The sequence below is a fragment of the Rattus norvegicus genome, chromosome 7 (assembly GCF_036323735.1).
Source record: "Rattus norvegicus strain BN/NHsdMcwi chromosome 7, GRCr8, whole genome shotgun sequence".
Taxonomy (NCBI): Eukaryota; Metazoa; Chordata; class Mammalia; order Rodentia; family Muridae; genus Rattus; species Rattus norvegicus.
The window spans coordinates 22,185,688-22,196,136 of NC_086025.1; the positions used below are offsets into that span (position 1 = coordinate 22,185,688).

Here is a 10,449-nt window from a genome sequence, read left to right on the forward strand (position 1 = left end):
TGGGATCTGATACTAGATGAAATTTCCAGAGTGGAGACCAGAAATTTCAAGCACTTGTTGAACTGGTCCAGTACAAGCACGATTTACAGACAAGCCATTTTTTAATTCATTTATTGTATTCCTTTTTTTAAAAAAAATTATTTTATGAATGGGGTCTTGCTATGTAGCCTTGGCTGGCCTGAAGCTTGCTATGTAAACCAGGCTAGCCTCAAACTTATCTGCCTGCCTGTGCCTCTCAATTACTGGGGTTGAAAACACACACGACCCCACACAACTAAGGTAGGTCAAAGGCAGCTGTGAGCTCCAGACGGATGTTCTAGGGACCTAGGGACCAAACTCAGGTCCCCTGGAATAGAATGCATTCTTATCCTCTGATCCGTCTCGCCAGCTCCTCCCTCGACAGCTGTTTATCGAGCACCCAGCAACGCCACATACACTGTGCTGGATGTTGGTAATACAAAAACAGGCAGGCAGATGTGCATCTCTCACAGAGCGTCTCGCTGGCACAGGTCTCCGCGCAAGACACCAAGAGAGTAGAAGCAGACCTATATTCAAATGTATAGGGTCATAGTGGCTCCCATTCTCACTGGACTGGAGTGACAGTCAGAAAATGTAGGCAGAGTTGAGGACAAAGACGATAAGACGTATGTGTGGATCTGCCAGTGAGGAACCGTGTGACCACTTCTTACCAGAACATTCCATCCTGGGATTAGAGGCCAGGTCGGCCCTGCGTGCATAGTGAATTCTCAGCCAGCCTGGGCTAAGCGACACCTGTCTCAACAAAACAGAACAAAATGAAACAAAACAAAACAACAACAACAAAAGACAAGCACAAAACATCCCAGCAATTCCTCTGGCATAGCTGTCCGGAGAATCTCCCAAGGCACTCTAGGGCATTTAAAAAGGGGGAAATGTGGGCTGGGGATTTAGCTCAGTGGTAGAGCGCTTGCCTAGGAAGCGCAAGGCCCTGGGTTCAGTCCCCAGCTCTGGAAAAAAAAAAGGGGGGGGGGGATGCTACACATTCTTTTGCTACTAAAAGCCTTTAGGTACCATGTTAACGAAAACTCCAGAATGTCAGTTTGCTTTTAACGGGTTATCATTCAGGATTTGGGTACACGGAGCTTGGTTTGTAATTGTTAGCAAACGGTACTTAAGAACTTGGCTTTTAAAGCCACCGTAAAGTGACCGTGCATGACCGTACAGGCCACTTAACCCCTTCAAGGCCTCAGTTTATCCTTCTGTAACAGAGAAGTATTGAAGACCCATTTCCAGTGCAGCGACAAAGAGCCAATGACCACACATCTGTCGACTGCTTAGTATGACCCGTGCCGCGTGCAGGGGCTCGGCCAGGGGCGTCCGCCTTCACCACTAGCCGCATACTATCTATACAGGTGGAAGAGATTAAAAAGATGAAAATTGGTGATCCCCTGGACAGATCTACGGACCACGGGCCCCAGAACCACAAAGCCCATTTGGAAAAGCTGCTGCAGTACTGCGAGACGGGGGTGAAGGAGGGGGCCACACTGGTGTACGGAGGAAGACAGGTACAGAGGCCAGGTAAGAGTCCCTCTGGGGGGAGCGCCTGCCTGATGGCTCGCACCCCACCCGATGCCAGAATGGATGGCGACCCCTTCTGCTTCAGAGCCGTTCCTGTATTAAAGTGGGCTGTGTACGTACATACGTGCGTGTGTGGCTCTGTGTGTGTAAGAGCAGGTGTCCGCAGAATCCAGATCCACCCCGCCCCTCTGGAGCTGCAGGTACAGGTAGCTGTGAGCCACCAGATTCGAGCGCTCTGAACCCGACTTGAATCCTCCACTAGAGCGGTCCACGCTCTAAGTCGAGTGGTTTTTATGACACGACAGGAAAAGTATCTTTATATCCTGCTTGGCCACCTTTGAGCTAGAAGCACAGTGGCAGGCACTGTGGTTCTGAGGCTCGGTTTCCTGTGTAGAGTGGAAGGGGACGGATGACACTGATGGCCAAGCCCCTGCCTGTCCACAGAACAGGCGTGACGGTCTTATCAGGCCCTGGGCCATCATCTTGAGTCCTGTCACTCTGACAGAGTCCTGCTGTCACGGCAGGCCTGATGTTATGGCTTCCCAAAGCAGAGACGACTACTGTCTGGACTGTTGATGTGTACTGACTGGCTCCTTGTTTTATATATTGGTAATTGCAAGAGAAATAAAAAGTATTTATCCTGTATTTTCTGGATGAATTAAGTTTCCAGAGGAGTGAGTAGTGATCCGGGGGACATTTCCACAGACTTCTTGGACTAAAAAAAAGGATAGAGTAGAAAAATCGCCATTTTGCATTTCTATAACAGATGACATCATTGGTTCAGGAAGAAAATGGTGATCTGTGGAGGCTGGTGTTAGGGCAAGGTAATGGGGCCTGAGAGAAGGATCAGGGATTTAGAGACCTGGCTGCTCTACCAGAAGACACAGTTTGGTTCCCAGCACCCACATGATAGCTCACAACTGTAACTCCAGTTCCAGGACTTACCCAATTCTGCTCTCCATGGGCACCAAGCAAATACATGCTGTGCATGCATGCATGCATACATACATACATACATACATACACACACACACACACACACACATGCAGGCAAACACATAAAATATTATTTTTAATAAGATTTATCATTTTTATTTTTGTGTGTATGGGTGTTTGTCTGAATGTATACCTGTGCAGTACTTGGTACTTGGTGCTTGTGAGTCAGAAGAGGGCCTGGATCATCTGCAACCGAGGTTCCAGATGGTTGTGAGATGCCATCTGAGTGCTGGGGATTGAACCCAGGTCTTCTCCCAGAAGAGCCAGTGCTCTTAACCACTGAGCTATCTCTCCAGACCCCAATTATTATAATTATCTTGGTGACTACACTTTATAGAGAAACCAACGTCACCTCAACAAAGCAACAGCAAATTAAAAATGGGAGGATAATCTAAGGTACATCCAGGGTGACAGACACCAGTACATCCAGCACTTGGAAGGCTGAGTCAGGACAGAGGTTCAAGACCAGCCTGGGCTATAGAGCAAGCTCCAGGTAACTTTGGGCAATAGGGAGACATTGTCTCGACAGGACAAGACAGAGCGGTAGGGCAGGGGGAAGAAGTAATAAAGGTTTGAGTCAATTTCCTGAGTGTAATCACTACTGTGGCTAATGTTGTTTGAACGCCCCTTTCTTTTGCCTCGCTTGTTCTAAAATGCTTGGAGGGAGAACTGGATTCTGGGTCTTGCCTGAAGACTTGTCAGTGGGGGAAATAGCAAGTCCAAGACGGTAACATAGGAATATTTATTTTGTTAAGTGCATTCTCTTATTTTTACACGCTTTAATTTTTTGTAATAAAGCCACTGCAAAACTAGGCATCCAGGAAGGTGGAGGAAGAACAGACGCCGCTCTCCTCTCAGGGTGGGGCTGGAAGCACCTGAGGAACTGCGGGGACGACCCATTCCACCTGTTAGTGACGCCTTTGTTTTTCCTCACAGGCTTTTTCATGGAGCCCACTGTGTTCACAGGCGTGGAGGACCACATGTACCTCGCCAAAGAGGAATCCTTCGGGCCTATCATGGTCATCTCTAAATTCCAAAATGGGTGTGTTCCTTAGGCATACGGGCGGAACCTGGGTTTCGGCTAGATAACTTCCCTGCCTGCCTCTGCCTTCTGCGGGACGGAAAGCACTCGATCGATTAAAATTGATCGATAAACACGCTCCACCCTAAGGATATGTCAACTGCTTAAATAATCAGGAGCATCCGGGGGCCAGGGAGAGAGATGGCTCAGTGGGTACAATGTTTGCTGTGCAAACACGAGTGTGGTGTGGTGTGGTGCAGCTGTGAGCTCGTGGGCTGGGGAGGTAGGAACAGGAGGAGCATCATCTGGCTTGCTGGCCAGCCAATCCCACTAATCGGTGAGCTCCGGCTTCAAAGACTGACCCTGTCTCAAAGGCTAAGGTGGCAGACTGACAGGTGGGATCGGGAAAGGGTTTAGGGGAGGCGCTGGAGAGCTTTGATCCTGCAGAGATCTGAAGAGAGGGGTGTACACAGTGAACACGCTCTTCTGAAAACCAGGGTGAGGAAGCTCACAAACGATCCTCAAAGACTAAACAACAGGACCCTGATCACATGGAAAGAGGCACTACGGGGCATGTGTGAGGAGTGGGAATTCCCGTTTTAACATGGGGAAATCTTCAAGCACAGTGACTCTGTCTTCCTGTACTTTTTCTTCTCCTCCTCCTCCTCCTCCTCCTCCTCTTCCTCCTCCTCCTCCTTCTCCTCCTCCTCCCCCCCTCCTCCTCCTCCTCCTCCCCCTCCTCCTCCTCTTCCTTCTCCTCTTCCTCTTCCTCCTCCCCCTCCCCCTCCTCTTCCTCCTCCTCCTCCTCTTCCTTCTCCTCCTCCTCCTCCTCCTCCTCCTCCCCCTCCTCTTCCTCCTCTTCCTTCTCCTCTTCCTCCTCCTCCTCCTCCCCCCTTCCTCCTCCTCCCCCCCCTCCTCCTCCTCCCCCCCTCTTCCTCCTCCTCTTCTTCCTCCTCCTCCTCCTCCTCCTTTTCGGAGCTGGGGACCAAACCCAGGGCTTTACGCTTGCTAGGCAAGCACTCTACCACTGAGCTAAATCCCCAACCCCTTCCTGTACTTTTATTGGTGTTTTCTTCTTCTGGAAACTTCTCACAGGGACATCGATGGGGTGCTGCAGAGAGCAAACAACACTGAGTACGGCCTGGCCTCAGGGGTCTTCACGAGAGACATCAGCAAAGCCATGTACGTGAGTGACAGGCTAGAGGCGGGAACGGTTTTCATTAACACCTACAACAAGACGGACGTGGCAGCCCCATTTGGTGGAGTGAAGCAGTCTGGCTTTGGAAAAGACTTAGGTACGTGTGGCTTCTCTTGCTCCTGGGTATCCACGTTACATCACACAAGAACACACAGTCCCGAGAAGGGCATCCTACATGGCAGTTTACAAAGGACACTGAAAAATTTTCAAAAATCATCAAATACATCTTAAGACATCTTCAAGTACTTGTGTGCATGTGTGAGTGGCAAACATGGTGTTCAGGGAACAACTGTCAGAGTCGGTTCTCTCCTGTCACCACGTGAGATTAGGCTAAGGTCACGGGGCTTGCTTGGGAGTGCCTTAACCCACTCAGCCGTCTCACAGGTAGAATCTTTTAGCTAAGTGTGCTCGGGTTTTTTTTTTTTTTTTTGGAGCTGGGAACCGAACCCAGGGTCTTGCACTTGCTAGGCAAGCGCTCTACCACTGAGCTAAATCCCCAACCCCTGTGCTCGGCTTTTAAAATCTGGCTTTTAGCATGAAGGTGGGTTAGTTTTGTGGGATTCCGTGAAACCAACGAGACAGTGTGGGGAGGTAAGCAGCTTCAGGGGTTGGTCCTGTCTCTGAGCTGAGTCTCGCAGAATCACTCAGATAGGAAGGGTCTGCTTGCTGTTGGGCCTGTAGGATCAGATATGTACGGCACCGGCGTACCTCAATGCCAGCAGCTGCCCGAATACCTCAAGCCACACCTCACTTTGGATATTGAAGCTACGCTAGGCCCAACTCCTAGTACCGTACCTGCTGAGCACAAGTATACCCAGCAGATAGGTCTTAGGAACTCATTTGTTCAGATCAGGAAATCATGGCTCAGCATGGCTGGGTGAGTAGCCCGGATTCACACAGACTGGCACTGGCAGAGAAGTCAAAGGCAGGCAGACCAACTGCAGAGCTCACCTCCTGCTCTATACAGTCCTCCGCCGATTGAAACTAGTAGGTGTGAAAACACACGTGAGACGTGAGCACGTGGTGGGGGCCGTGCCTGTAACCCAGCACTTAAGAAGCAAGATGGGCCCAAACAGCAAATGTGAGGCCAGCCTGGGCTCCTTGAGTCCCGAAGGACTCTGAAATACAAAACATTTGCTTTGTTGAAATTTATCTGCAAATTTGGCTCATGTGGGATATTAGATTCTCTTTCCTAATGATTTTCAACAGTGTATTTATAGGGACTAAGAAGTGATTATTTCTATCCCTGGGTCTAAAACACAGTTGGAAGCAGCCATTGCTGCTTGTTCCCAGACAATGTAACTGACAGGCAGAGGCTTGTTTTACTCTAAGACTCCACAGTTCGCCTGAAAGTCCCTCTCCAAGTTTAACATCTCAGTTAGCGCAGCCTCAATCTGTCACCTAGAAACTTAAAGGTACAGATATCTGATCTAATTGCTCTGCGGTAGGCTGGGAAAGTGTTCACAATTCTGCCTGGGTTACTCTCATGAGAAGACACATTTGGCAGCCATATCCATTAGTTTCCCTGCGGTGCCCTGCCCGTAGGCTACCCCATGCTCTTATGTCTCTACCCAGCAGTGTAGGCTGCACTTCCTTTCTCTTCGATGTCAGTTGAAAGTGAAATGTCCCTAAGCTTTCCTCCCTGTAACCACCACTGCTTGGTTTAAGGTGACACAACAGACAGCACTTTCTGAATTGGAAAATGGAGACACAGGTAGAATTCATCGAGCAGGGAAAGAAGATGAAGGTTAGGCACTGAGGCTCGCCAACCGACATACCAATCCTGAGAGGGCCTGGTAGGCTACCTAAGCCTTTACTGTTCATCATGGTCTGTGGTCCCCAAACATCTGCACGGAGCAAGGACAGTTAGGGAGGACTGGTGTCAGGGCCTTCCCTGAGCTGACTCAGTCCACTTGCAAGTCATCAAGGCCCTGGGATGACTCAGGCGAACGCTGACCAGCGCTGGCCTGGGCCAGGGATCTTCACTTTTGTGTGCGTCCTACTGATCACGCTTCTCTCCCCAGGTGAGGAGGCCCTGAACGAATACCTGAAAACCAAAACAGTGACCCTCGAGTATTAGAGAGACGCATCAGGAAACCTGTGACCAACAGCCCGCTTCTCAACTCTTCACAAGCTGAAAACCCCAACGGTGCTGAGGAAGCAGGGGCCGTCTGGAAGTAGATAAAAGAATCAGGAAGAGGGTGTGACCACTTGTGTGAGCATTTACCTGACTAAGGGCCTCAAAAAAATTCCAGGACACTGTTTATAACCAAATGACTTAACTCTTTTTAAAAATGTTGGTGGTGTATGTTTTTCTAAAGTATCAAAGGTCCCTCCCCTTCCTCCCTGAATGTCTATTCGCTCCCAGGTCACCCATCTTGAACACGCTGACCTCACTCACAGGCCCACTTAAGAAGAGTTCTGGGTCTCAACTCCCAAGCCGTATATACTGAACACTGTTAACCCTTTCTTTAGCTGTGCGTTCAAACAACAGGGTATCCTACAGAGAACATAATGCCCGTCCTCGTCCCTTCTCGTATTAGAAGGAAGACTCATCTCTGTGCCTTTGACTATTATGTAACCTACTCTGACAAACGGGCAGCTCGTGAGCCTTTCTTCCACATCTTCCTACGTGGTACAAAGGACTGTTAAGTTCAGAGGGCACCAAATTACTGACATCACCTTCGATACTGTAGTTTAAATCCTGGTAAACTAACTGTGATGGCCAATCCCTGTCATACTACACCGGCTTACTGTGTGAGCTGGGGGAAACTACCCAACTTGTCTGAGCTCTGGCCTCCTCATGTGTTAAATAGTGGTAGCAGTGCCTTCCTTTGAAGTCTCATTACAAGGACTCTGCGAAAAGAAAAGCCCCAGGACTGTTCATAATTCATGTAAATGTTCAATTAAAATTTAAATATTTCTTTCCATTACTACTCTAAAAGTATGGCCGTCAATTGACTAGACGAGTGAACTTCTAGGCAGCTCCTTAGTCAATGAAGTTAACGGATGGATGAATGAACTCCCTATACTTCTCCGCAACCAAGGCTCGGACTATTCTTCCCCACCCATTCTTCTTACACAGTTCATAATATAGCAGGAGGCTGCCAACTGCTGGCTGTGCAATGAAAAAATGGTGCTAGGCACAGTGGGTCATGCCTGTGACACCAGACTCAGGAGTCATGGTGTCAGACAATGTCCTTACTGTGACTTGAGGGCTAGCCTGGGTCGCACTAAGAGACCCTCTATCAGAAACAGAAAAACAAAACAAACATTTAAAACCTGTCAGTGGCATCGGGAAACGGGTCACTTTGTCCCTGGATGCTTACTTTGCGTTTTACAGGACATGTTGCCCCTTCTCACTAAGTCTGCTGGTTCTGGTGCTCACTGGCTGTGTGAGATCAGGGGAGACAGTGACCTGATGTCTCCAAGTCTCCGTTTGTTCTATGGTATAGAGGTGGAGTGCCCTTCCCCAGGAGCTGCATCACAGCACGTAAGGACTGGCCATTGATCCTGTGCGGTGTTCAAGTGTCCCACTGTTATCACCACTGACGTGCAACCAGATGAAGGGGAATTCCCGAACGCAGAAGCCTCTGGGACTGAGGTGCAGCAACCCATTAATTCCTTATGATGAGGGGAATAGGTGATCCCCAGAATAGTGAAATGGCTGGGCTGGAATTCTGTCATCTAGAGGCAGAACTGCATAGGACCTAGGAACCCATGATGCCAAGGCATGGCGAGTTAAATGTAAAGGCCATGTCTGTCCAACAACGAGGAAACGTATTCTGCCACAGGACAGGAGTCAAAGTAGTATGTGCAGGGCCACCTAAGACCGATGCTTTGTGTATTCTCGCTCGCGCTCCCTCTGTACTCAGTCTGTCTCTCTCCCTTCCTCCCAGCCCTCATACCTAATCAGTGTATCTGTGACCTCCTAGACATGCCACCCTAACACTACAGTCTGTGCACTTCTAGCTAGGAAGGCTCCTCACACACCCTTCCCAAACCACAAATGGACAAGAATGGTGAGGAGTCCACAGATGAGAGTCTGCTTGAAACACTGTTTTCTTCAGAACCATGAATCAGGAATGAACTGCTGTTTAGGTCCAAGAACTTTACTGACACAAAGCTAAGAGAAAAGAGTTTATTGACACTGTATATTCAATCCCTAGTAAGGCCCTGTGCCAGGTATGAGCAGTGGATACAGAGCAACACACTGCAGTACAGCAGTGCACTGCAATACACACGTTGGTTATAATTACCATAGCTCAATACAATTAAACACACAAACAGATTCATTTAGCATGACAGTTTTGCATACAAGATATTTAAACCCTGTTTTGTGATTCACTTTCTAGAGTACAGAGAAAACTGCTCAAAAAACTTTTAAGTGTAACTAGCATACAGTAATATACACAGATATGAAGGTTACAATCTGAAAAGGGTTTGCATGTTGTAAGAGGTGGAAGCACTAACTGGACTCAACAGGTTACATACGTACATACTTAAGTACATACATACATTGGCCAAGAAAGGAAAGACTCATTGAAAACCAGTAGTCTCCTGAGGATGACAGGGTCACAAAGCCCTGGCTCACACCCACTAATGCCCCTCCCATATCTTCTGGTTGCCTTGATATGTGGTATTTGGCTTCTATCTGTTTTCACTGGCTTGTGAGACACCACTGTGTACTTAGGACATATGCTGCCTCAGGTTCTGAGTGTCTACCCTGGATAGACACAGTCTCAGGTTCTGAGTGTCTACCCTGGATTGACACAGTCTCAGGTTCTGAGTGTCTGCCCTGGGTTGACACACACTGTCACAGGTTCTGAGTGTCTGCCCTGGGTTGACACACACTGTCACAGGTTCTGAGTGTCTGCCCTGGGTTGACACACACAGTCTCAGGGTCTGAGTGTCTGCCCTGGGTTGACACACACAGTCTCAGGGTCTGAGTGTCTGCCCTGGGTTGACACAGTGTCTCAGGGTCTGAGTGTCTGCCCTGGGTTGACACACACAGTCACAGGTTCTGAGTGTCTGCCCTGGGTTGACACACACAGTCACAGGTTCTGAGTGTCTGCCCTGGGTTGACACACACAGTCTCAGGTTCTGAGTGTCTGCCCTGGGTTGACACAGTGTCTCAGGTTCTGAGTGTCTGCCCTGGGTTGACACAGTGTCTCAGGTTCTGAGTGTCTGCCCTGGGTTGACACAGTGTCTCAGGTTCTGAGTGTCTGCCCTGGGTTGACACACACACAGTCTCAGGTTCTGAGTGTCTGCCCTGGGTTGACACACACAGTCTCAGGTTCTGAGTGTCTGCCCTGGGTTGACACACACTGTCACAGGTTCTGAGTGTCTACCCTGGGTTGACACACACTGTCACAGGTTCTGAGTGTCTGCCCTGGGTTGACACACACTGTCACAGGTTCTGAGTGTCTGCCCTGGGTTTTCTGGGCTTTAAAACACTTTCCTTCAAGTTTTGCCTTTTTGTTTCTGATTTCAGCCTTTATATGAAGGATGGGGAAGATTCTCAATTATGTTATTAAACATGAAGAAATTTTAATATGATGCCCTTATGATTTTATTCTTTTACAGTCACATTCTTTAACTGTATGTAATTTACCTTCATATATGACTTGAGGCTAAATCTAACATCTTTGAAAATAGCCTATCCTGACATCTTAAC

The 10,449-nt window shown here is 48.6% G+C and overlaps 1 protein-coding gene and 1 non-coding gene across 3 annotated transcripts in view; one reads left to right on the forward strand and one right to left on the reverse strand.

The window, feature by feature from the left end:
- Aldh1l2 (aldehyde dehydrogenase 1 family, member L2) overlaps positions 1-7,716 on the forward strand; it is a 51,532-nt gene extending 43,816 nt beyond the window's left edge. For both annotated transcript variants that reach the window (NM_001191778.3, NM_001414921.1), the window contains 4 exons: positions 1,392-1,557; positions 3,490-3,595; positions 4,670-4,869; positions 6,797-7,716. In NM_001191778.3, the coding sequence (NP_001178707.2) occupies positions 1,392-1,557; positions 3,490-3,595; positions 4,670-4,869; positions 6,797-6,852 (528 nt within the window). In that variant the 3' untranslated portion in view covers positions 6,853-7,716. The remainder of the gene's footprint in view (positions 1-1,391; positions 1,558-3,489; positions 3,596-4,669; positions 4,870-6,796) is intronic.
- A 1,747-nt stretch (positions 7,717-9,463) lies between these two features.
- Positions 9,464-9,572, reverse strand: Mir3561 (microRNA 3561). Its single transcript, NR_037343.1, has one exon. It is a non-coding gene; the product is annotated as a microRNA 3561 (primary transcript).
- Positions 9,573-10,449: the final 877 nt, after the last annotated feature.